Source organism: Juglans microcarpa x Juglans regia, chromosome 5D, assembly GCF_004785595.1.
Source record: "Juglans microcarpa x Juglans regia isolate MS1-56 chromosome 5D, Jm3101_v1.0, whole genome shotgun sequence".
NCBI classification, from domain to species: Eukaryota; Viridiplantae; Streptophyta; class Magnoliopsida; order Fagales; family Juglandaceae; genus Juglans; species Juglans microcarpa x Juglans regia.
Genome location: NC_054602.1, coordinates 19,869,161 through 19,896,817, shown reverse-complemented (window position 1 = coordinate 19,896,817; position 27,657 = coordinate 19,869,161). Strand labels below are relative to the sequence as shown.

At 35.6% G+C, this 27,657-nt stretch overlaps 2 protein-coding genes and 1 pseudogene across 4 annotated transcripts; 1 reads left to right on the top strand and 2 right to left on the bottom strand.

The window, feature by feature from the left end:
• Window positions 1–6,186: 6,186 nt before the first annotated feature.
• LOC121265576 (vacuolar protein sorting-associated protein 28 homolog 2) lies at window positions 6,187–7,972 on the top strand. 2 transcript variants are annotated; one of them, XM_041169253.1, is made up of 2 exons: window positions 6,187–6,392; window positions 6,958–7,972. In XM_041169253.1, exon 2 carries the CDS (start codon window positions 7,092–7,094, stop codon window positions 7,719–7,721), a length of 630 nt encoding a protein of 209 aa, XP_041025187.1. In that variant the 5' UTR covers window positions 6,187–6,392; window positions 6,958–7,091; the 3' UTR covers window positions 7,722–7,972. The 2 variants fall into 2 exon arrangements, with proteins under 2 accessions (XP_041025187.1, XP_041025188.1); XM_041169254.1 differs by having other exon boundaries at window positions 6,282–6,494.
• Window positions 7,973–10,820: 2,848 nt separating this feature from the next.
• LOC121265789 lies at window positions 10,821–11,545 on the bottom strand (annotated as a pseudogene).
• A 260-nt stretch (window positions 11,546–11,805) lies between these two features.
• Window positions 11,806–26,820, bottom strand: LOC121264581 (B3 domain-containing protein Os07g0563300). 2 transcript variants are annotated; one of them, XM_041167844.1, is made up of 14 exons: window positions 26,376–26,820; window positions 24,309–24,390; window positions 24,074–24,172; window positions 19,791–20,133; window positions 19,295–19,628; window positions 18,984–19,080; window positions 16,236–16,410; window positions 15,793–15,872; window positions 15,399–15,446; window positions 15,044–15,304; window positions 14,430–14,479; window positions 13,844–13,954; window positions 13,205–13,275; window positions 11,806–12,939 (listed from the first exon to the last, which is right to left on the bottom strand). In XM_041167844.1, exons 1-14 carry the CDS (start codon window positions 26,501–26,503, stop codon window positions 12,158–12,160), a joined length of 2,661 nt encoding a protein of 886 aa, XP_041023778.1. In that variant the 5' UTR covers window positions 26,504–26,820; the 3' UTR covers window positions 11,806–12,157. The 2 variants fall into 2 exon arrangements, with proteins under 2 accessions (XP_041023778.1, XP_041023779.1); XM_041167845.1 differs by lacking the exon at window positions 26,376–26,820 and adding an exon at window positions 24,476–24,494.
• Window positions 26,821–27,657: the final 837 nt, after the last annotated feature.

Below are 27,657 nucleotides of genomic sequence, written 5' to 3'. Positions count from 1 at the left end.
TAAGAAAGAAAATAGAAAGTTCAAGAACAACTTCTAGAAAATTGCAAGGTAGTAGACAACTCTTGTGTACTCATTATGCAATGACTAATCATACAGTGGACCAGTGCTACTAGATTCATGGATATCCACCAAGTTTTAAGCATAATGGAAAGTTTATTTCAGCAAAGCAAGTCATGGCTCAACCCAAAAGTAAACCTCTTGATTCATATAATTCTTTGCCTTTCTCTCTAGAAGTCTGTCATAAAAGTAACCATATGATGTAAATATTCATCAAGCAACGAATATTTCTTCTACTTTGAACTCATTATCTTCCTCTTCTTTAGATAATCTTTCTAATGTTCAAAATGCTTATTACTCAAATTTTTCTTCGAATGTTACAATGACTAATTCAAATCATGACACCTGGATCATAGATATAGGTGTCATAGATCACATTATTCATTCCAGAAAATCCTTCACTACCATTACAAAACAACTTCATACTTCAGTTAAACTTCCAAATGGTGACAATGTTTCAGTCAGACATATTGGAACTATACAAATATATGATCATTTGATTCTAAATGATGTATTATGTGTACTATCCTTTTCATATAACCTTCTTTCAGTCAGCGAACTAACCTCTCATAAAAAATGTTAGTTTATTTTTTACCTGATGAATGTTATATTCAGGACCTTATCCCATGGAGGATGATTGGGAAGGGTAGAAGATTTGTCGGGTTATATGTTTTGCAACAACCATCAATCAATGCTATCGAGAAAATTTCTCAGTTTTCAAATATCAATTCTGTATCAAATATCAAACTTACCCTTTGGCATAGACGCTTAGGACATCCTTCTATATCTAGATTACTTGTTCTTTCTCAATCTATTTCAAATATTTAGTTTCCAAATAAATTTGTGAACATTGATCATTGCAATGTATGTCCATTGGCAAAACAAAAATGATTTTCATTTCCTGTTCATTCTTAAAGTGCCATTTATCCATCTCATTTGGTGCATTGTGATGTATGGGGCCTTTTTCATTTCCTACTCATGATAACTTTAGATATTTTTTAACAATTGTTGATGATCATTCTAGGTCAACTTGGGTATATCTAATGAAATCTAAATCTGATGTGAGGCACATCTTCACATCATTCTATAATCTATTTCACACACAACTTCATTCAAAATTTTTTTTAAAAAAATGTGAGAATTGATAATGGTCTTGAGTTCAAAATGACAGATTTTTTTTTGTCTAGATGAATTATTGACCAAACTTCCTGTATTGAAACACCTCAACAAAATTTAGTAGTAGAGTGTAAACATCAACAACTTCTAAATGTAGCTAGAGCCTTGAGATTTCAGTCCAATGTTCCTTTACATTTCTGTACTTACTACTACATATATTATCAATTGAGTTCTTTCTTATATTCTCCAAAATAGGTCTCCTTGTCAATTATTATATGGAACCAATCCATCTTATAAACATCTAAAGGCCTTTGAATGTTTATGCTATGCATCAACTCTAAATTAAAATAGACCAAAGTTTTCTCCTTGAGTCAGAAAGTGTATATTTGTTGGATATCCTTTTGGCACAAAAGGATATAAGTTGTTTGATCTTGATTTTCATAATTTTTTTTTTTTTTATATCAAGCGATGTAGTTTTTCATGAAAATATATTCTTATTCCATTCCAAATCGGAAGAATTACCTGTATCAATTCATATTGTTTTACCCAAACCTATTCAAGATACTTTTTCTATAAATAACTATCTATCTGCTCCTTATCCTCCATCCAGTATAACAAAATCTATTCCTACATCTAGAAATGAACCGGCTCCTATTGCTGAAAACAACTCCAATATACCTCATCTCTAAGATAACAAACATTTTCCTCCTATTAGAAAATCAACTCGACAATATAAAATTTCAGGCTACTTGCAAAATTATCATTGCAACTTGGCAACTTCGGCACCTGCCTCATCCCCTACAAGTCCATTTACATACTCAGGTAATCAATACAACATTCCTGATTTCCTTTCATATTCTAAATTGTCATCTTCCCATTGTATTTTTAGTGTCTCAATTTCATGTCATGAGGAACTAGAATTCTATGACCAGGTTGTAAAGCACTCTCATTGGAGAGATGTCATGTCTGCAAAACTTATTGCACTAGAATTCAATCAAACCTGGACACTCACAAGTCTTCCACCCAACAAAACTCTAATTGGTTGTAAGTGAGTCTATAAATTAAATATAATGTTGATGGTTCTATTGAGAGATATAAGACAAGATTGGTTGCCAAGGGAGTCACTCAAAGGGAAGGTCTTGAATTTTTTGAAACTTTCCCTCCTGTTGCTAAAATGGTAACAATGAGATGTTCTTTATCATTTGCTGCAATACATAATTGACATTTAATCCATTTAGATGTCAACAATGCTTTCTTGTATAGAGATTTAGAAGAGGATGTATATATGAAAGTGACACCTGATTATCTTAGCAAGGGGGACACAAAATTGTGTAAGCTACAAAAATCACTCTATGGCCTAAAATAGGCCTCTCGACAATGGAACTCTAAATTTACTTCAACATTACTTCAGCTTGGTTTTAAACAATCCAAGTTTGATTATTCCCTTTTTACAAAAGCATAAGGTATTTCATTTGTAACTTTATTGGTATATGTTGATGATATACTCCTTGCAAGTAATATGACAGTAGTTGATTGTATCAAGTTAACTCTAAATGATCAGTTTAAATTGAAAGATCTAGGACCTGCAAAGTATTTTCTTGGAATAAAGATTGCTAGATCAAAAAGAGATATAGCCATTTATCAAAGGAAATATGCTTTAGAACTTTTATCTGATGTTGTTTACTTGGGATCCAAGCCTGAAAAATCTTCAATGGGTCCTCATTGCAAACTTGTTAGAACAGATGATGATTTACCTGAAGATGCCTTTGGTTACAGAAGACTTATTGGAAGAATACTGTATCTTACTAATACAAGACCTACTATTACCTTTGCAGTGCATCATTTAAGTCAGATGCAGGCAACTCTCAGAATTTTAAGATACATTAAGACTGCACTTGGTTAATGCATTTTTTTTTTCTCAGCATCTTCTCCCATGCATGTCAAGACTTTTGCTGACTTTGATTGGGCAAGTTGTTTAAATGCTAAAAGGTCAGTCATTGGATATTGCATATTTCTTGGTGAATCACTGATCTCTTAGAAATCCAAAAAGCAGAAAACCATTTTCAGATCATCTGCTGAGGCAGAGTATCATTCAATGGCATATACAGTGTGTGAAATAGTTTGGGCCCTTTCCTTACTTTTTGATCTCAATCAAACACATCCTCAACCCTCATTACTTTTTTGTGATAACCAAGTTGCCTTACACATTGCAACCAATCCAGTGTTTCATGAAAGGAAGAAACACATTAAGCTGGACTATCATCTGGTTAGAGAAAAGATTCAAGCTGGTGTCTTAACAACTCTTCATGTTTCATCAGCTCACTAAGTTACTGATATGCTTACTAAACCTTTAGGTTCTACACCTTTTCATACTCTCCTAAACAAGATGAATGTGCATAACATATACACATCATCTTGAGGTGGACTATTATAGTTTTAATATTTCATTTTATCTTGATTTTACATTTACTTACTAGTAAAGTCAACAAAGTCAACTTCTACTCAACTCTCGTAAGTGGTTAGTTTTACCCTTTGTTTAGTAACATTTCCCGCCTCTATAGTCTTGTATATAAACAGAGGATTAGAAGTACTTCAAGTTCATGTTGTATACATAAAATTTCAAGATTTCATTTCTTTCTCTCGAGTTCCATTTGCTTCATGCTTGTTTGTTTTTATTTGCTCTAGCTGCCAAACAAAGGTCAAGCTCAGTGATGAGACTGGCAAGCTCATTGCATCTTTATTCAGTGATGATGCAGAGAAGCTCTAGATTGCATAGCCAAGAGGTATTTGTGGAGTATACCAACTTTATGTGTATGTTTAGTTACATAGAAAAGAGAAATTTTGATAATTCCCAACCAATGCATGCTTATACATACTCGTCCAATTCTTCTTTGCACTAAGGGATGGCATTGAAAACTTGGGTTAGATCACGAGCCTCTCCACCTCAATCATTCATTGTGCAGATGCGGTCTTCTCTACTCGAGACTCATTTGCAGGATTGTCAATATAATGTTTCCTTACTCTTTGATAATGTTATAAAAGTTGAATAGCCTATTGATAGCTTCTATTGCCTTTTAATATTATTTAAGATGACATTATAAACTTATTTATCATACGTTGGATGCTTGTTATTTTATTATGAATACTTGTAGGGACATATGCATTCACTTAAAACTTATGTCACTTAAAACTTATTTTATTATGAATGCTTCCTTTTCGATTTCAAATTATTAATTTATGTATTTAGATTAAAGTTTTCCTTTCTTATTTGAAATTATTAGTATGTACAATAACAGGAAATGAAGCAAGTGCCGTACACCGGTACGCTTAAATAGTGTAAAACAAACACAAAAGAGTGGGAAAATTGGGTAGGCACAAGAAATGTAAGACCAAATTTCCCAAAAGAGGATTCATAAGCGTGTGAGGCAAACAAGGGCCGGAGAGAGAGTGTTTTCCAGGCATGCGCCGTCGTTTAAGCTCGGCCTTGTTAGTTTTTTTTTTTTTTTCTCATTTGCTTTTTTTTTTTTTTTTTATGTTTTCGAAAAGAGAAATGATAATTACAATTGTGAATATGTAAGTTGTTAGAGAAAAAACGATGACAATAAAGTGAATATAGACACAAGAAAAACAAACAATCACACACGACACAGTATTTAAGTGGTTCGGCAAATTGCCTACGTCCATGGGAGCTGCAGAGGATTTGTATTACTTGAGGAATCACAATACAATGGTGTAGAACGGCTACTGTTCACTGTCATGCAGTACAAGTCAAACAACAATTCAATTTATATGTTGTACGGCGGAAACCCTAAAACGGCAGAATTAATGATGTTCGCTCGAGTGGCGTGTCGAGCCCGCGTCGAGCGAACCTGTTTCCCGCAATCACTCGAGCTGTGAGTCGAGCGGCTCCTTAAGCGAAGCTCTCTGACTTCCCTCCGCTCGAGCCGTGAGTCGAGCGGTCATCGAGCGAACCTCTCTAACTTGCTTTTGCTCGAGCAGTCTGTCGAGCTCTCTTCGAGCGAAGCTCTCTGACTTGTATTCGCTCAAGCGGCTAGACGCTTCGCTCGAGCGGCTTGAACCAGATTCCAAATACTCAACATAAGTGCCGTACAATCATTTTAAAAAAAATAAATAAATACAGGATTCACATGAAAAAATAATAATTTTTTAATAGTAGATCTCACACTTTTTCAAAACGACTGCACGATACTTGCGCACTTTACAACTGCATGTAGCATTACTCTTTGAGGAGAAAAATCAAGTTTCCAAGTATCCATACCTCTTAAACAAGATTGAAATCTTATTTCAAATTAGAGTTAAATAGGATTGATTTTTTGATAAAGAGTTTTGCTGTATACAGTTACTTTTGTATATTCTTTGTACACTCTATTGATGTGATTGATTAAAATAATTATTTTATATTAAAAAAATAATACAGTCAATTACATCAGTAAAATGTATAAAAAATATGTAAAAATAATTGTACATATAATTTTTATTTAATTAAAAATTCTGGTTAAGATTGATCACATATAATTGGAGTCTCATATGACACGACTCGAGTTTAAGGCTTCGTTTGGATAATGAACTACTCTCAACTCATCTCAATTCATCATTATAATTTTTTCAAATCTCAACATAAAATATAATAAATAATTCAACTTTTTTAAATTTCAAAATAATAATAATATTAAAAAATAATATTCTAATAATATTTTATCATCTTAATTCAACTCAACTCAACTTATTTTAACATCTAAATTCACCCTAATATTCAACCGTTAGAACTCGCAAGAAATTAACATGAAATTTAATAGATTATAACTGAAATATTTGATAATTTTGATGAAATAAATCAAGTTATAAAAAATTTATAAAATATAAACTGAATTTTGACAGGACTGGACGAATTATCAAATACTCAATATTTAAGAAGGAAGAGGCATTGGATGCGACCCCACCGAAGAGCATAATAAAACCCCAAATGTGCAGAGCATTGGGTAAGAGAACAGAAAAAGCGCGTCATTTGTCATTAGCTTTTAGCTTTTTTTTTTTTTTTGGTTTTGTTTTTTCAACTGCTACACGTAGGTGCCGTAAGCAGCAATAATAGCATGCGCGAGCCGACACGCAACCCGCTTCTTCTCCTCTCCTCCTCCGACACACGCTCAGGCTCAGAGATTGAGCTTTCACAATATTCAATACTGCGCCTCTCTCTCTCCGTAAGTCTCTCTCTCTCTCTCTCTCGCTCTCTCTCCCTCCACAGAAGTCATGGCTGAGTGCCTGAGCCCAATCGCATGTTCGAGAAACTAATTTTGGTTGGGGTAAATTTTTGAAATTCGGGTTTTTATGCGTGATTACCTGATTCATGTTGTTGGGTTTTGATCTGAGGTTTGGGATTCTTATTATTTGCATGGATTGTGTCCTGTTTTTAATCTTCAAAGATTATGCTTGTTAATTGTTGCCCTATTTGGTTGCTCCGAAGAATTATGCTTTTGGAGTAATTTAGCTGAGCTCTATGCCTATTGAGTAATTAGCGAAACTTTCTGCTTCAAAATTTAATTATGTATATATATTGCGTCTTTGGATGTGGTTCCCCTGCAACCGAAGAAAGCTTCCATATCGGTTTATTACTTCGCTGATTATGCTTCTTTTTAGGGTTTGTAAGCTGATTGTTGAACAAGCTAATCCATTTTCCAGATTGCAATGTTTATTTGACTGTTGGGTGAATGGGAAGTTCGATTCCTTACTGGTTTTCTCTTAATATGTGACATTTTTGTTTTTCAGTGAAGAAAGTTTGTTCTCTTTGCGCGTGTCCCGTTCTCTTCTCCAATCCTCCACACTCACCAAAAAGGAAAAACAAAACCCTAATATTTTTAACCTTACCGGGTCTATACATATATATTATCGTCATACAAGAAATGGAGGTTAAGCTCTGGAACGACAAGCGCGAGAGAGAAATGTACGAGAACTTTGCTGAGCTTTATGCAATAATTAAGGCCACCGAGAAGCTTGAGAAGGCATATGTCCGTGATATAATATCCTCATCTGATTATGAGATCGAATGCCACAAACTCATTGCCCATTTTAAGACCTTAGCTTCCACACTCAAAGATACTGTCCCGAGCATTGAGAGGTTTGCGGATACTTATAAAATGGATTGCCCAGCAGCTATAAACCGTCTAGTTATCTCTGGAGTTCCTGCCACAGTGGAGCATAGATCTTCTACGGCCGGCTCAGCAACCACCTCAGCTGCCATTGTGGCAGAGTGTGTTCAGAATTTCATTACTGCGATGGACTCGCTGAAGTTGAATATGGTGGCAGTTGATCAGGTGCACCCGCTGCTCTCAGACCTTTCTGCTTCACTTAATAAGTTGACTATTTTACCCCCGGATTTTGAAGGGAAGACAAAGATGAAGGATTGGATTGCCAGGCTGTCAAAGATGGGGGCAGCAGATGAGTTGACGGAGCAGCAGGCTCGGCAGCTCCATTTTGATCTGGAGTCTTCCTACAATTCGTTCATGGCAGCTTTGCCTAATGATGGTACTTGATTGATTTTTAAAAAGCATGTATATAAGGGGATGTTCTCTTTGTTTTGGTGATTACATAATGTATTTTGTGCTTTTAAGCTACTTCATCTTGGTAGATCCTTGGTAATGATTGGAAGAGGTTACATATTTGTGACCTCTTATATATTTAGGGATGACTGTCTAGTTGGTCTGAATATTGATCTGTGCTCTAAAGATATGGTTTTCATATATTTAATTTGAATGTACTCAAATGTATTGTTGTTTGTTTGTAATATTCAGTACCTTACTGTTTTTTGCGATGGTAAACTGCTGTTTATCTTGATGAAAGCACGGTTGCTAGTTGCTTGTGCATTATATTTGGTGTGGTTTTTGGTTGATGCATCATGGGATCCGATGCATCAAATTCCAGGATCTGAAATATTTAATTAAAATATGCATAGCCTTTAACCCAAACTTTCAGGAGTGGATATATGGGTGTTTTTGTCTTTCCGGACAGTGGTAAACTCATTAGTTATTGAAGTATTATGATTAGGGATTTGCTGGTGGTGGCGGTTGTAGGTTCTGATGCCAATACCAAAGCTAGAGTCGAGCAACTAGTCAGTTAGGGTTATCATTCTGGAAAACTGTATGTATGTTTCAGTTTCGTAGTTTACAGGAAAGTGAGGGAGAGATAGAGTGAGGGGTTGGGGGGTTTTGGAGTTCTGTTTGAATAAACGAGCTTTAGAAGGGATAGTCTTTGTTAAATATGAACAACTGCAACAAAATGCTGGCAGAGCATCTAAAGATGTTGCTATGCATTGCATCCTTGCTTGAAGTGTTAGCCAACCAAATTTTGCTTTTCTTCTTCATCTTGTACTTCTGTCTATTGTGAAATATTTTCTGGTAGGGTTCTTATGATAGATTTTCTGGGGTTCTAAGGAGGGGATAAGGAATAAGAGGTGGATAGCGTGGGATAGAAATTGTAAGCCTGAGGGAGGATTAGGAATAAGAGACTTGGGTGAAGTAACTACACATGGATTTTGTCAGGAAGTTTTTATTGGAGAAACTCTCTATGGGCTGAATTATTTAGGGGGGGAGATCTTAAAATTGAGCATGCCTCCAAGGTCTCGCCAAGCAGCAAGATTGTCATTTCTGGAAATCTATTAATCCCCTCCTCCAGGTTGTTTTCCCAGGCTCAAGATAGAACTTAAAGGAAGGAAAGGTATCCTTCTAGTTTGACAATTGGTCTGAGTTGGGAGTCTTGGGACCCTTGGCAGACCAAGTTAACTCAATTACCCTCCGAAACCTACAGGTGGGTGACTTGTGCACCCCTTCTGGATGGAAGTGGCAAGAGGCACAAGAGTTTGCAGGGAAGGAGGTGTTGGGTATTCTAGCTGCTTTTTCTTAGCACTATGGAGTAGGCACAAATACTGTGGTTGAGGTTAGAGCTCTACTAGGGGGATTGAATCTATAAGAGGCTGAATCTACGGAAGGTTGAGGTGGGCTGGAGTACTTTATGGTGCTTGCTATCTGGTGGAATGGCTCGGGGGAGGCGCGGTTCCGGTAAGAAATCTTGGGAATTTCTTATCGCAATGCCAGTCTTGAATCCTAGCTGTGAACCGTACACACCACGAAACAAATATAATTGATACTTGGTTGGCAAAACAAGGAGCATATGTGACCTCAAGGATATCTAGAGGTCTCATCCAGTCCAAAAAGTGCTGATAGGATGCTTTGAGAGTTGAAAAATCAGGACTACCAATACTATAAGATGTACAGGACTTGAGTCTTGTTTACGCTGTCTAGCTGAGTAGCTGTATAGTGCGTTTTTTTCTTTTTCACATTGATATACTACAAAATAACCCTTAGTGCTCCCATAGTGCTCTGGCTAGTTCTAAGGTTTACTTTGTCAGCACTGGATTTTTCTATCAAAAGTCAGGGTTCATCAATAAAATCTTACGGAGTGATGTCCTCTTTTAGAGAGAAAAAAAAAAATCTTCTTTGCATCTTGTCTATTGACCAAATTAATCTCTTACCACTAAGTCAGCACCTTGTTAAATGCTGAGTGATGTTTCTAATGCTATTTCATTGCAAAACGGGTGACGTTATAGTATCTACTCAATTTAATTATGGTGTATCCTCGTTTCCCATGCTATGGCACTAGATCTTACAAATGCCGAATACCTTTTAGCAGAGTTTCACGTAGACTCCCTCTATTAGCATTGAGTAAGAATTGCATTTGTAAGGTACCAAATAATCCTGTTCTTTCTGTCACAACTTAAATCTGAGACATTGAAACAATAACCTACAAATAAATCAAACCTTTCATGGTTTTGCGGTAAGAAACCAACTTCTTTTCGACATCTTGGACGAAAATCGGATATGTTCCCTTTTCCGCCATCTTTTCTTGAATGAAATTCTGAGTACGTGTTCTTTTAGATTGAATTGAAGAAAATGTTTGTACTTTCTTTTTTTTCCTACAACAAAGGAGGCAAAAGATGTTGTGGGACCAGATTTTTAGCCGGACTGGTATTATGTGGGCAATGCATGGGAGGATGGTGGATCTTTTTCCTTTTTGGAGAGGCTTTCAGGATAAGTACCAAATTTTTGTGGCGTCGAGTATGATTCCTTTATGTATCATGTGGTGCACTTATTTTTTAAAGAAATAACAGTTGTTTTGAAGATCAGGAATGCTCTTTGGATGAATTTAGATTGTCTCTCTCTTTATTTCTATGGGTTTCGACTATCGTTTTGTATGGACCTAGCTTGCATAACTTTCTTGTATCCATCTCTAACTCCTAACTTGTAACTGGATGTTCTCATTTGCATATTGTTGTGTACTTGGGCTCCACATATTTACTTGAATTAAAAAAGTTCTATTTTTACTTTAAAAAAAAAAAAATCAACAATGGAGGGAAAAAGCCCTTAATCTTGGAAATGGGACTATGGGCTATATAAAGTTGGTCTAGAATATAAATTAATGTCCATTCGATTGAGACTCGAGATAGTCAAAGAGGCGGTGACCTTGAGAGTCTTCACCTAACAGCCATGTTCAAGAATAAAAGTGATAAATTTACAAAAACATATCATGTCAATGCACATTAATATGCTAAGTTTTTTTTTTTTTTTGATAAGATCCCTTTATAGATCAAAGTTCAAACATTTATCGTCCAGGAATACTTGATGGAGCTCAATCAAATTCTACTCTATCTCATTCGCAACGTCGTGTCTTTCGTGAATCTCTACTATGGTATCCCTCCCATATTTGACCTCTCCCTTGTTCTTGAACGGAATTTTGGAGAAAACTTTCACTTCCCCCCACTTGATATCATATTCTAAATAGTTTCTTCAGTTGCCTACTCTCCTGCGATTGTGAACTACCTGTGTTCCTTAGGCTATATATATATATATATATATATATATATTCAAGTTCCATTCAGGTTCTTAGCCCCTGAAAGTCATTGATCATATTTAGTAGTTTTTTACTATCTTTCCAACCCACTAACCACCGAGGTTTCGGTTCGATCTGCAGAAGAACCCGGACCACAACCTGTAAGGTTTCGGTGAATTGCATTGGAACTTTCGAACTTATAAGCCTTCAAGTTTCCCTTTGATAAAATTTGACATGTTTGAAGACCTGCTCAACATTTGAGTCCATCCAGGCTTGCAGCACTTTCATTGTTTTAGCATTGTAGACGATTTTGCTCTCTTAATTGACTTATTGTAACATTCTATACATCCTCTTGACAAACTTTATTCTTACAAATCAACATGTGAAATCTCAAGCTGCAACCCGAAGATCGAAAGTTGGCTCAACTCGATAAATTCTAGTTGGCTGCAAATTAAAATCTGCTTACGACTCCCATGCTGTCGAAAGTCGGAAACGGAGGATTTTTTTTTATAAGTAATAAGTGAATTTTATTACCAAGTAAATAGGCATAGTCTAAGTACACAAGAAGTATATAAAAATTAAAAGATTTTCAACCCATTCAGATTGATACGACTGTGCCCACCCTTATGGCAAGAATTAAAGTGTTTAACTAGGTAAGATCATCTGGATTCTTTTACTTGGCATAGATTATTTGAACTTGATAACCGACTACCGACAAATACAAATTAACTTACCAAAAAGTACTTTTTCTTATACGGAGCCGAAAAATTCTAATTTAGTTACATCCTCAAAGTTGCTGGATGGGTGAGCTCCTAAAAAGAAACTGTATAGCTTCAACCCACTACCCACTACAGTTGCATTTTTATAATTCTCCCTACCTGACCTTTTTGGTCTCAACTAAATACTGTCGAGAGGAGATTACTGGTTCAACCATACGTGCACTCCCTATCCCTCTTCTTTATGTACAGATTCGAAGATGGGAAAGATCATGAAGCTTATATGGATGAATGTACAACAGAAACTGCCCCAGCCACCGCCAACATTCCCACATAGTGGCTGATCAACATCCATAAAAGCAAAGGTTAATCTACCCAGTTGCCGGAGTGGATCCAGATTCTTTTATACACAGAGTTGCAGGAGAGTCTTCATCAGCATCGCAATGATTGCTGCTGAGGGCAACAAGACTGCTGAGTTTTTCTTCCCCAGCTCCATCTCCACTCGGCTTTGACTGATTGGTGGATGCACTTCCACTGGCCCCAGAGCTTGGTAATCTCTGCTGCATGACAAACCTCTCAGCTGCATCTCGTAGCAACTTTATCATGCTGCCAGAATCAGAACCAGGTGAAAGCTCTTCCTCCCGCTCCGGCTGGATATTCAAGTCAATTTGACCTTTAAAAGGAGAAGAGCACTTCCCTCTATTAGTTTCATCATCAGAAACATCATTGGCCCCTCTAATCTGCTTCGGACTACAATTTCCTTTATTACTACATGGCAGGGAATCATCATACTGAACTTTCTCAGGCGATGGTGGCTGCTGCTGTGGCAGCTTTTTGCGTGTTGTTTCCCCTTCTTTCTCTGATTGTTTCTTCTCACGACGCAACATTAATGTGCGGAAACGGCGCTTCACGGTTAGGCAGACATTACAGGTGCAACTCTGCTTGTGTTTTGGGCCCTTCCCACTAGGTGGCTGAATGCACACAATGCATGAGCAGCCAGGTCTATGCCGGGGGTGTTTTGTTGTTGCTTGGGATGATGCTGGAAGTGGCTCGCCCTCTCCCAAGATGGCTAGGTTTGCAAGAGTGTCAAGTCCCTCAAGAGCTTCAACATTATCTAGGTCCTGTTTAGCAGCTTTGATTTTCTTGGTAGCAGCTGTCCAATCATAACAAGTTGCAAATTTGACAATTAGGCATGAAAAGCAATGGACTAATAGAACATGTGAACACATACGCACACAGGCAGAGAGAAAGAGACAGAGACAGAGCAATAGTAGCAAGTCTAGAACTCAGATTTTTTAGCTCTAGCACCATGCTGCTGGACAACAAGCCTAGTTTGTGTCCTAATAAAATGATACCTGATTTTATTAGCTCTGCATATATGACTGTAAGATCTAGCATTTGTTTCAAGCAATTCATACCTAAATTACACTGGGGTAGAAGATCTTCAAGCTGTTCTGTTGTCAATTCTTGGGCTGCTGAACAGATAGATCTGGTACCAGAGAGGACCACAAAGATATTAAGGAATAATAGAGGTGCCAATTCATCAACTCATAATTTCAACATTTTATATATTTCACTCATTCTTTTTTTGGGTGGGAGGTAGTTATGTTGTTTGTGTCCTATGTTTTAATTTTCTTAGTGTACTCATTTGGGACATAAGAAGATGTCTATCACAGAAGAAAGGGGAAAAACAAGGAAAAGTTATCTCTTTGTAAAGATAAAAAGATAGTGACAATTCTGCAATGTCATAATATTTTTCAAAAACAGCCAGCCCGCCCTAATGATTTAACAACAAAGATCTAGCTGAATGGCTGTAGCGACTTGTTTGCTATGTATTTGGAATATTTTCAAGCAGTTAAGACAACACAGTCTAGAGTCCACACATTTTAATTTTATACTGAAATATGCATTGTGGGCAAGTAATCTATAGCACAAATCACCAATGAATTCTTCATTTGAACAGGGCTTTCAGGCTGCAAGATGGTATAAGATGCTCAAAGAAGTAGATGGTACGGCAACACAAGTGGTGGCAAAGTTCGAAACAGATTATGGTATACCTTTCTGGGTCCAATGAGTCAGAACAGGTCCACTTCGAGGGAAGCAAAGCATTGGCAGGCAATTTGCGCCACTTGAAACAGTCTTCACATTGAACCCACTGAATCTTTTCACTAACAAAGATGAAACACATCATTGGAATTCTCCAGGCTCAAAGAGTGAACATAATTAGACCATGTGCATTATAATACTGAGGGGCTAAAAGGAAAAACAACGATTTCTTGTTCCAATAAAGGCCCAGCAGATTGCTATACCATAGCAATGCACAACAAATAGAGCAAAGTTACCTAAAACAAAATATATTTCTAGCCATAGAACAGATGTTAGAGAATAGTTTGACCAGGAAAAAAAATTGAAACAAGACAACTAAAAAGAATAATCACTGTTTTCAATAGGAGACGTTTAACAGAATTTTACCCCAGAGAACAATTTGAAACAAAAAAGGCGCGAAAATGAAAAATAAAATTATAAAGAAATAGCATACCACATATGCTTCAACCTTAGGAAAAAAAAAAAAAAAACAGACGATAGACGGAGGAATTTAAAATGTTCATACAAAAATGAGCAACAAAAAGATCGGTGATTTACCCCACATCAGTGGTTGCAAAAATTGTTGGCTTCCCAAGTATTGGTGCATCCTGTAATAATAAATGTTAGATCTCGAAACATAAGCATCCTCACCTTAACAAATTGCTTCTTAATAAAAAACAAAATGAAATATCAAAGAAAAGTAGCACTTTAAAGAACAACAAAGATGTAATGGAAGCCATTAGATCAAGTGGTATCTTTCAGTCTTTACTGGTGGGAGGAGGTCTGGGTTCAATGTTTTTCAATGTGTGCTTTCTTTTTGTGGGGAGGGTTTGGAGTGTTGCCAGGGGTTGTGGCCCACTTTGTTATTTGACAAAAAAATCTTTTAAATACCAGGCCAGGTTAAATGTTCTTCACCCCTTCGGTGGGGATCGCTAGTGGCAACAAAAAACTGTTCAAGAAGTCCGTGGTGATCCATAAGTAAGAGGGCATTTCTAACTAACCGCTGAAGGTGAAAATCCTTGTTGATCCTGGAATACATCAAAATTGTAGCCAGAAGCAGAAGCAGATCATTGAAAACCATAAAGATATACTATATGTGGCTAGAGAAAATGTACAAGCAATCATTGGCACTGCTATTTCTTTCCACTAGCAACAAAAATTAACTAAGGTACCTCGTACTCCTCAAATTCAAAGCCTTTAATCACCACAACACTGGGGACACAGTTAGGAGGACGGAGCAATCCTTGAGCTTCTTCCCATGTTAGCTTCAGCTCTATCAGGTCCTCATTTTCAATTCTTAGGCGCTTGCTCTTTGGACGCAAGGTGCTGCTCTTCCTCTTCCTAGAGATTGATGATTTACCTCCTAGTACTTCTTTAGCTATGTATCCTGACTTATCAACTTTATACCACGAACTAGGATCAGCCAATTCAGCCTGTTTGTTTGAAGGAAAGAAAGGTGATCCTGAATTCTCTCCAATGACGGATATCTAAATCAACTTCAACAATCACGGTTTTTGTAACACTTACATCTCCATGAGTAGAAACTCCATTCCCAGTCTTACTTGTTTCATTATCCTGTCAACAGAAACCTGTTAATCTTCTGCATACTATATGTCTATTGGTTAAAAAATATTACCATGCTAAAATTATGCAACAAAGAACTGAATTTGGTTATCTGATAAACAAATCTACAAGAACTGCTCAGTTAAAAGTGACTACTTTATGCTCTAATAGCCGTATTATTGCTCTTGATTTTATTTTGACTACCATATGCCATATCATTCTTTTTTATAAACATCATCAGCATGAAAGCAGGACGGTTCTTGAAAAAATTATTTAAATAATTATCGTCTTTATACTAAACATATAAAAAAAAAAAAAAGGGTAAGAAAAAGGTGCTAGGTATTGTATAAGGCAAAACCTGATCAGAAGATTGAGCAGTCGAAGCCTTCCTGAATCCCATAATCAATTTACCTTCTGGCTCTAATCGACTAAATGTTACTGAGAAGACAAAATTAAGCATCAGTCACAGAACAAGAAAATTATGATATCGTGATGCACTCAGTACTGGTGATTTGACACCACACTCATTAGAGAGATGAACCAAAACATAATCATCAATTACGAGGGGAGCATTCAGCACAAGTGCTAGACCAAATTCTCAAACTATGCTTGAAATGTGTAATCAGTGAATTAAAGCCAGCAGAAAACCAGGTCCAAAAGAACTACAAGGAAGAAATTGGCCACAGGTAACATTCGTATGGAGCTAAACCATGAAAAAGGTGCCATTCAGACCATACGAAAGATTTAATCAGCCAAATAATCCAAAAGCTAGAAATTTCCCAGCAATAACTAGTTAATTACCTATATCACCTGCTTGCAATTGCATGGACTGTATGCAAGGAGTAACCCCCTCCAAAACATACATTCTGCTATTGTTGTTGGGCCAGAAACGGAACTGAAAAACCCACTCCTTGCCTTTTGCATCCTGGACTTTAAGGGGCAATCCCTCCGGCTGAGAAATTGGTGGAAAGTAGGCCTGTCGCATGGTAATTGAACATTGTTATAGAAGGATAATCTGCATAAAAATTTGTGACAAACTAAAACTAATATGCCAAACTACGATATTATGACCTAGAAATGCGAATGGCCAACAAACTAATCCATTATGTGCATATAACATGATAGCCACATGCATCTCATGCTAAAGATGGAATCTGATTAAGGTCAACAACTAACACCAAGCATAAGGTAAATCTTTTGAAACAATAGATTACCTAATCAACATCGTACTAGGAATGACAGCCATAGAAATTTCTTTGCTCATCAACCATATGAACTAGAACTACACTACAATATATAACAGCTAGCCAGGTACTTAAATATAACTGATTATCTATTGACCTATAACGACCCAAGAAAAACCTAAGCCGCATCTTGAATATGCTCCAAATGGACTAGTCAAGGTTGTAATTGGAGCAACTTAAAATTGTTATAAACTGCAAAAACTTCTCCACCCACATATGCGAGATCCTATTCACCGTATTACACTAAATCCAAGGCATTACAATCTCCCCCATTAAATCCCTAATAAGGTCCGAGGCCAAATCCCTCTCTCCTAGATGCCTAGCCTAGGAGAGAGATTAGTCTAGTAGGCAACTTAGTTTAGTCCTCCTTGAGCCCTTTTGTTGTGGACACTTCTAGTTAGAATTTGCTCTGACACCATTTGCAACGACCTAAAGCAAGCTTAAGTCACATCTGGGTTTATACTCTAAAAAGACTAATAAAAACTACAACTGGATCCCTTAACGACATTATAAACAGAAATAACTTACCCATTCGAGTAAGGTGGGATTTCATTCACCACCCTCTCATACTAAATTTGGGACATTATAATTTTTAATACCCCAATCCCACATTGGGAAAAAGAATAACTTACATAGCTTTTTTTTTTTTTTTTTTTCAGTAAATAAGAATTTTATTAAAAAAAGGCGAAGCCAAGTACATGGGACTACATTAGGGCTGTAAATCAGTCCGATCTGGTGATGGCCCCATCATTTTTTCCGGACCAGACCAAACTGAACATCCATAGGAACCAGACCGGACCGGTAGCTATTAGTCCGGTCCATTGGGTCCGGCCTAATTATTTTATTATTTTTTTCATCTTTTATTTTTCAAATAAATTAATAAAAAAATTATTTAAATTACTAAATTAAAATTAAATGAATTATTAATGTGGATTATGTAACTAACTCATTAAAAAAATATTTTACTATAATTATATTTATGATGTTGATAGTTACTACTTATTAACTTAGACTATACTCTTTAGTATGCATAGTTATTAATAATATCATACATTTTATATATGGTTAATGAATATCAAAAAATTCCATTGTACATAGAGATTATTCTACTTCATTGCAACTTAGGTATTTAAAAAAAAAATTACCAAATTATTTTAATTAAGTGTATATAGTAGAGTATGTATGAATGTATGATGTATTAACTATTTACATATAATGATATAAATTATCTAATGATTTATTATTTATTATTAATTGATAGCATATATTATTTTATATTTTATATGGTCAATGATAATAAATTAGATGAAAATTAAATCATTAACTTATATAAAATATATAAAAATAATATATTAAATTATTAAAAATATTTAAAATATATATATAGGGGTTCGGTCCAGTCCAAAATTTGTAAACCCCGGGACGGGATCGAATTTCATCAGTCCACATATTTTGGGATAGAGACGGACTGGTCTAGAATTCGGTCCGGTCCCCGACCGGACCGAATTCTTTACAGCCCTAGACTACATAGTATCTAAGTTATAAGGTAGCCATGGGTGCTAAGTACCACATACTAGGTGAAAATGAGCTTTTTTTATATAGCTTTCTAGACCATAACATTGTCAACAATTTAGCTGCTTTAAATTTGCAGGAAACCACGAAGTACTGGTTCCATACTATCATGATAAGTAGCTCTTTCTAGGCACCATGCAATAAGGTGGGTTGTTATGAGATTGGTCAAATATAAGATAAAATGAGTTTTATAAGTGGATTTTAAGGAAGTTTTAAATTGACTAGTCTTTTTAGGGTTATGGTGGATATAAGGTTAGTCCTTTTCCTGGATCGTTACATGGCCATTGTTTTGTCATTTAAGTAGGCAATCATTTAAACTTCCATATAACTAGTAATTTTATCTTCCTATCGTCACCAAAAAAGAAAAAACTCCTGAAGTTTATTTTGAACTTATCTTGCCATATTAGTCAATAACTGTCAATGGATTAATGTTCTGTTTACTTTGCTAAGGAAACAAGTACAAAGAAAACAAGAATGCAACTCTAGCATAAATGGACCCAACAACTTTGCATACAAGCTATCGGAAATTGAAGCAAGAGCACTAATGTGAGCCTACTTCAGATAACATGGTCATTTCACATGATGACTAATGAATTTATTTAGTTTCTATGGATTGATCATAACAAACACATCAATAAAATTCATTGTTAACTGAGGAAAAAAGCAGGATCTATTATGTCGTCTAAAAAGCTTTAAGAATTGAATTGAAAAGCTGGGGAACCATCAGACTCACCTCAGCACATTTTTTTGGAAGCACTAAACGACCAATCCGCCCAGCATCACTGGCACTTAACATTTTCTCGAACAAAGGAGTGATTACAGAATTTGAACTTAAGCAAGGTTAAGGATTACATGATGCTTGATTATAAGTACAAAAAATAGGCAGGTCGGGCATCAAAAACCATATAAGGCAAAGCCAAGCCCATCTTCAGAAATCAGAATAAATTCATTATTTGCAACTTTAGTCAATCAGAAAATATAAGAATCTTAGTTCATCTTCAAAACTGTAAAATAACAATAATATATGATTTAGTCCAAGGATACTCTCCAGTTATTTGTTGAAGCTCTTGATTGGTAAACCGGGGCCAGTACCGTGAAAGTAAGTGATTTCTTCCTCGTGCATCTATTCGAGGCTTTCCATTTCGAACTTGAGCTTCACCAGACAAGTCAACTCCACTCTGTAAATTACCATGAAACTGCTTTGGCAGAGATGTAGGAGTTGTTCCCAAATGAGTTCCACATATCCTAGTTTGACCATTTGTTTCATTTGGAGACGAATGAGGTAAAGTCACACCAAATTTTGGGGTAGATGGCTCCTCCTTTAAAGGGGAAGACTGTTGAGATAAACCTGAACTATGGTTTTCCTCACACTTAATGCCTGAAATAAAATGTTCAAATTATCACATTGATTTAGTAGCAACTATTTATTTCTACAGTATAATCACCAGCACGGAAGCAGGACCATCACAAATCATCAGTTTTGCTTACTTATTTCTACCTTGTTATTTTAAAGATCATCATATGCAAATAAAGTGAGTACCTGCATTCCCATTTTCAAGCATTTCTCGGGCACCAAGCTTCAGGCTTCCGTTCATCAATCTTTCAGAAAAGCAATCAATTTTCTTTTTTTCCAGGGGAGAGGTAGATAATCTTTCACTGGAATAAAGTTTGTTTATGCCACTTGATATGTCAACCTCAAAGGGAATCCTTGACTGTAACTCTGGTGGAGGAGGTATAATTGAATTGAACAAACTGGGTGCTTGCCGCCATGGTACAGGACCTGATCCAGCTAATTGACTCCAATTTTTTACAGAAAGGTCTTTAAGTCTCTCAGGTAAAAGAGAATTAAAACACAAAGATGCTGGCCATGTTGGATTTGACGTCTGCAATATGGTATCGAACACAGTTATAACCAAATCAATAGTACATCATTGCAACTTGCACCTGTTGCATATCACTTCAAATGTAAGTATTTTTTTGGGGAACATATCCAGAAACCGACCCACTCAATATAAGTTTGAACTGCTCAGAAATACAGCATTATAGCATGGTTTTATGTTGCTGCAGTAATCAAAGAAAAAGAGAATACTTAAAATGCTTTCACATCATATATCTACGAACAGGTGTTTCCAAAGATGAAAATATTTGAGTACAAAATGACTGTCGAAAAGGAAGGGTAAAGGAGAAAGGGAGGAAAAATTCTGAAGCATAACATCAGAGGCAAAATAGTATCTTGGTAATAACTTTGCCAAGTATCAGGAGATCTGTTGTATTACAGTAGACAAACTGATCGATATATTAAACATAGTTCAAGCAAGAGGGAGAAGGGAATTGATGGACAGCGAAAACATGGATCACCAGAATCGTGATAGGACAGGTTTCATTTTCAATTAAAGATTGCCCTATTGTATATCAATGCAGCATCAATTTTTTTTTTTTTTGCTAATTCTTGTCAGTCAGAATCCCTCAGTCTAGAATTGACAGATTTATTATATCTCCTGATTGGGAAGCTTAGCTTCCTGAAGTGTCCCCCCATAAAGGCTGCCATCATTTCCCTATCCCTCTTGAGTGTGGAGAACTGGAGCCCTTCATGGAGGTAGAAAATGTTTATTGAAATTATGCTGCTAAAGTCAATGGTTTTTGTGGAAAGGGTGTAACAGTTGTGGACTTACCACTTTCAAGGTTCCTTGAGTTATATTCCGGTGCATAAACTAAAAAGTTTGAAAGCTGATTTAGAAGTCAGGAAAAAGGTGTTTGGTATGTAGCGAAAGAAAAAACTTACTTTGATGAGTAACAAGGACTTGAGATTATTGAGAGAGCTTTATGTTGAGAAAGGCTAATGTTATTAGTGATTTAAAGAGGACAACTCTTACTGAGGACATGAGTTGGCAACAAAATCAAAGGCATCGTATTCAAGACAGGGTGATTAAGTGCACAAAGTTTTCCGCTATGTGGCCAACTCAAATAGAAGGAATAACTCCATTGATGCCTCGCTTGTTAATAGTATTATTTCTTATAACCACTCCAAACAGTATGCCTTTCTTCTGATTCCATAGGACAGGTTGAGCTCCTTACCTTGCTTTTTCTTGCCTCTCCTTCTTGTTTGCTTACCTAGCTCTTGTCTTGTTGACTCTTAATCTTTTCTAGGGTTTAGTGTTAAATGGTAGATTTTTAATTTGCCAATGAATTGGATCCATCCCAACTCGATCAATAATCGGATTCATCAGATTCTTAGCAGGAAAGAACGGTTCTGCAACATGGGCACCCCTATGATATGATTCTCAATCAATTAGACCGAATTGTGAAAAGTCACTTACTTCTCATTGCTAATGAATGCCTTGATAGTAGAATTAGATCTGGAGAACTGGGTGTCATGCAAATTAAATATAGAAAATAGTTATGATCATGTTAATTAAGGCTTCTTGTTGTACATATTGAGGAGGTGTGACATCGGGGAGAAATATTATGATTAGGAAACTCATTGTATTTCGTCAATGCATTTCTCCATATTGGTAAAGGACACTCCCACTAGATTCTCTATAATTGTCACCTTTGATATTTGTTGATGCTATGGTGGAGATAGGTAACATAATCCCTACTACAATCAATGGGGTTATTTTCTCTAGTCTTCCTATGGAATCAAAGAATGGTATTAGACTTAACATCTCTCATCTTTTGTTTATGGGAGATATTAATTTTCGTTGGGGCAAATCTAGATTAGCCTTGTCACTTGTGTTGCTCATCTCTATGTTTTGAAGCCATCTTAGGTCTGAAGGTTAATTTGGCTCAAAATTGATCCCTACTAGTAAGACATAGTTGAAGGCTTGACCCGGATTCTTGGATGCAAGGTTTCTACTTTGCCCATACATATCCAAGTCTTCCACTGTGAGGTTCTTCTAAATCTAAGGCAATGTTGTTAAAAGCGCTAGGCTCACTTAAGCAAAAACGTCATCTAGAGCCTAGGAGCAAAGTACTTGTAAAGCACATATTTTTAAAATTAATTTACAATAACAAAAAACCCACAAAATACACTAAAAAGGTTTGAAAAGCAAGATGGTATTATATTTAGCCTATTAACTCAAGTTATTATAGTAATGCAACATGAAAATCAAGAAATCAACTAATTACATAGATTTAGGAAATTTTGGTACAACACCCTTGTGCTATGGGGTACTTAGGTTTAAGATCCTGTAAAGGTTTTTGAGAATTAACCACATGTATGACTTATGAGTTAATTAGAAAGGGGGCCCTTGTTAAATTGAAACCACGTGGCAGCTTCACAGATTGCCACACGTCAACTTCAATTTTTTAAAATAATTATTTTTAAATAATAATAAATAAAAATTTTACAATAAAAACATTTTTTATTTAAATCACTCAAACTTAGAAACAAAAAAAAAAAAAAAAAAAGAAAACTTGAAAGGCCACCATGGTGTGGCCCCACCCACATGGAGGACAAGCTTTACTTAAACATACATTTTATATAATTCTCTTGTGCTTTACTTGATACACAGATATATGATGTTAATAGCTACTCATTTATTTATTTTTTAAATATACAAGCTTGAATCAAAATATAACAAAAGGGTCATGACCAAAAAAGCTCAAGAATTGTAGGTAGTGAATTCTATGCTAACATAAGCAATCAAATATCATTCCATCAAGAGAGCCAATTTGGACTATTATATTGAGTTAAAGCGTATACAATCACATATGACATTATGTGGACCTATGGTATGTAAAAGGTCTTCAATATCATCTAAATACTTAAGAATATTTGTTCACTTCATTTTATGGGTCTTGAAATGATATTTTTTAATTCTTTTTAAAAAAAGAATTATAAAAGCACCTTTTTTTGTGCTTTAAGCTCACACAAAAAGCACGCTTTTGCAAGCGTGATTTGTGCCTAAGCACACTTTTAACAACAATGATCAAAGGTCATGTTTGGTTACCAGATATTTTCAAATTTTTTTGCAAAAATTTTCAACTTCAATCAAGCTATTTTGGAGAAGTGGTTAGAAGCCTATGATTATTAGTGAGAGTATGTGAAAGTTAATAGTGGATACTAAATATAATGATTTGTGGGGTGGATAGTGCTCTAATGATGTTTGTAGATAGTCTGGGGTTGGTCCCTAGAAAAATATTCGGAGGGGTTGAGGGAGGTTTCCAGATTTATTATATTTGAAGTGTGTGACAGTTAAAAGGTAATATTTTGGCATGATGTGTAGTGTGGGAATCAAAGTCTTGTGGTAGTGTTTCCTGAGTTATTCAGTATTGCTCGTATACGTATACATATACAGTTACAGATGAGTATCAAAGTCTTGGTTGTGCCTTTTAGAATTTTTATAAAATGTGGACGACTTCAAAACATGTACACAAGTTGATCATATCTGTGTTTACCAAGCTCAACATTTATAAGTAGTACGAGAACCTTAAATCAATATCACTATCTCCTAAGATGAGGCAATTTTTTCCCCAATTATGCAAGCAGTAAAATGAATAATAGTTTATAGAATGGATATAGAAAATATAAACTTCTTGCTCACGCTAAGAAATTTCATGCATGAAGCTCAATCATGCATGTAAGAAAACACACATAGCTAAGTTTCTATAACCAATATTAGGGAGTCCTATGCTTACTTCTCTAGGCCTTCCACTAAGCTGACTAATCAGGCTTATAATTTTTAGTGACTTGATAGTCATAATAATGATATATCAGCAAAAACACCAAGACAACAAATTGGACAGTATAAAAAATGTGGCACTACAAACAGCTAATGAAAATAAGAAAAGAATCATAAAGGAAGAAAAATATATCTGTACCCAAAGGACACTTTTCCTTGCACACGTCATGCATTCAATCCCTCCCCGATCCAACAATGTAAATGTGTGAATCGAAACAATACATCCACAATGAACTTGCTGCAAAGAAAGACTAATTATTAGAACATTTCTACAAGAAACTTCAGAATTTTTGTTTCAAGAATGCAAGATAATAATGTGATATCTACCACACCACTAACGAATAATAATAAAACAGGAAAAATTGCCAGCTCACCTTACCACAAGTCTCACAACACCTCCAACCAGTAGCAGTCAAGTGGAAAGTCTCACAGAATCTTCCTTCCTCATAAACAGAACTAGTGTCACATAGAACTAGTGTCAAATTTCCATATAACTAAATAAGCAACATATGAAATATTAGGTAGGTTTAGGGTTTCTTACAAATAAAATTAATCTTGATTCTCCATTCAGAAAACTAACAACCATCATCCAAACTGGCTACCTTATATAATAAAACACTTAATCACCCTCACAGTCAATAAGCTAGTTTAATACTCATTCACACATACAGAGGCTTTCCCTTTTGCTGATCTAATTATCCTAATATCTAATCTTTTCCGAAAACAGACAGCATATAAACGGAAACCCATTCAACCACTGTTATCCACCCCTAAGAAATACACATGCAGACACAAAAGCAGAACTATAAGTTAATAAGAAACATAAAAGTACAAAAGAATTGGCATGTCTCATTCCGGCAGAACTCACGCATCCGATGTAGCAACTATCTAAAAAAGCTTAACAAAATCCAGGGACAATCATGCCGTGGAAGAAACATAACCAAGTAGCTACCCTAGAAATTGTGTTGCACTGTCATAGTAGAATGAATAAAAAGTAGTCAAATGCTCCATGGCAGCAAAATGGTAGGTTTTGATACATCATATCCACATCGAAAGCTTACTCTCTTCACACATTACCGCTGAATGCTACAGCCACCATCTGGGTGGTAAACACATGATGTACTCTTCCTAGTGCACCACAATTAGACTGAATGTAAAGAAACTTGAAGTTATTGTGTCATTTTAAACCTTACCCTTTTTTCTCCCCCAACACTTGATGGCAAAAACAAAAAAGAATCTGTTAAGCAAAGTCTATAATAGGATTTCAAGATTAAAAAGAAGGAAGTATGATTGGAGATTAGATTGGTTCGACATTCCTTCAAAGTCAACATACAAAAAGAAACAGATTCACTTAAACCTCCTCTGAGGATTGAGACTGGGAACTTCAACAACTTTGAAAATATTTATATTGATCTTGCAGATACATCTCAGAATGCAGGATCCTCCAAAAGAATAAAAACAGAGTGAAAACCACATGACAAACTCATTAGCAGAATGACAACGGTAAGGCGAAGAATGATTATCTGAGAACTCGACCAATAAGAAGTGCACCGATTTAGTATACCCTAGCTTCTGCTCATCAAGTAATGAATAATTTAATAATATTTCAGACAGGTTCATAAAACAGAAACAAGATGCTACTTTTTGAGGGAGCTTCAGAACTAACCCAAACCGTCAAGCAACAGAAGAAAAACACTATTTAATCATCTCTAAAAACCCCACTTAGAATTATGCAATTGCAATCAAAGCAGCACGCACCCATTAATTGCAATTTAACAAAAATGGAAATACGCAGTAAAGGCTTCAATTTATATTTTTATTTTTTTATGAAAAGTAATACACGTGCAATCACATACAGAGGTTCTTCTCGGAAATAAGTCGTACATAATTATTTACCAAATTGATATCACATCAAAAAGTCCAAAGAATTAAAATCCCGTTTAAATTACAAGAGAATCATTCATTCAAGGAACTATTCCCCGTTAAAAAATACCTGGTCTACGTAAGAAGTGTTATGCCGAAAACAAATTTCCCTATTCTTAAAGTCCCTTTTTAGGTAGAGAACCATTGTAAATTCAAAAGTAGATTATTAGCTTCCTCAATCAAAACTTCACGCCAGACATCACATAAACCCAAATCCAATTTTCCAATTTGCCTTCTAGCAAGCCAAATCTACAGCTCCACACTAGTGGACAAAACCACAACCACATCCAGCTTTAGCAAAAGAAAAAAAATCCCCAAAACAGCCATACAAGAACTCAACACCGCGCACCAAACTCGAAGCTCAAACCAAACCACCACAGTCTAAAGCCTCAAAATTACAGCATGTTAAACTTCAAACTCCAAAAAAATGAAGAGAGAGGGAGGGAGGGAGGGAGGGAGGGAATACATATGTATCAGTCAACAACAGTAAACAGGGAAAAGAAACAAAGTTCACTTACGCGCATCGATCGCAGAGCTCCGCGTACTCTCCAGCTCGGAACCTCCAGCCCTTTCTCGGTTGCTCCGATTTCAATTCCTTGCAGTCCGAATTGTAGCACACCTGGGACGACGACGAAGCAGACGACATCGAATACTAGGAGACACACACACACACACAGAGGGAGAGAGCACAACAAAGAATGCAACATAAACCCTAGAAAGTCAAACCCCCATAGAATACATCAATGAGAAAGTGCAAAAATTGAAATGTTATAATCGTGGCCTGAAAGTGCAGTAAGAGAGAGAGAATTGGGGAGGGTTTTAGAGAGACAAAATATTGAGAGAAGAGAGGGAGGGAGAGAGAGAGAGAGAGAGTTCTTAATCCGCTGCTCTATATCTATATGTAAGTTTAACTTTAGATCAGGCTTTGAAAACGGCTTTTCCCTTCTTTTTTTGGTTCCTTCGTTTATATTTTTACGACGCGAAAACTTGGTATATATAGGCTGCGGATGTTAAACTGAGTTTAGTTTAGTTGAGTTGAGTTGAGATGATAAAATATTGTTAAAATATTATTTTTTAATATTATTATTATTTTAAAATTTAAAAAAATTATAATAATGAGTTGAAAGAAATTTAGTCGTTCCATCGTAAAAATAAAATTTTAATCACCTACAAATTACAACCTCGTTATTTTTATGAAAGAAAAATGATAGTTACAGTCGTAAGTATATAAGTGTCGTATAATCACTTTTAAAAATAAATATAAGATCCACATGAAAAAAAAATTAATTTTTTAATAATAAACTTTACTCTTTTTTAAAATAAATGTATAATATTTACATACTCTACGATTACAAATAGCATTACACTTTTATGAATTTTATTATAACTTCCAATACATGCGAAAGACCTCGTAAATAATGTAAAATAATGTACGTAAAAGAATTGTACGTAAATAATGAATATGCAGTCGTTTCTTCTCTTATTTAATTTCTTAATTAATATTTTTTTCATAACATACGGCATGAAATATCATATAAGTAGAGTCCTTAATCATTTGGATCCATCTTTACGTGGTATTTTTGACGCACGCCACCTACTTGTTAGGATGGTAAATGAACTTGAGTTTACAGTTATAAAGATATTTCATAAAAATAAATTTATAAATTGACATATCTTCTTATAATATATTTTTATAAAATACATTAAAATAATAATCTGCTCGCCTCTGAGCGGATGTCTTATTTATCAATGATACCCAAACATCAATGTTGCTTCTTCTTTTCAAGATTTTCGTTAGTC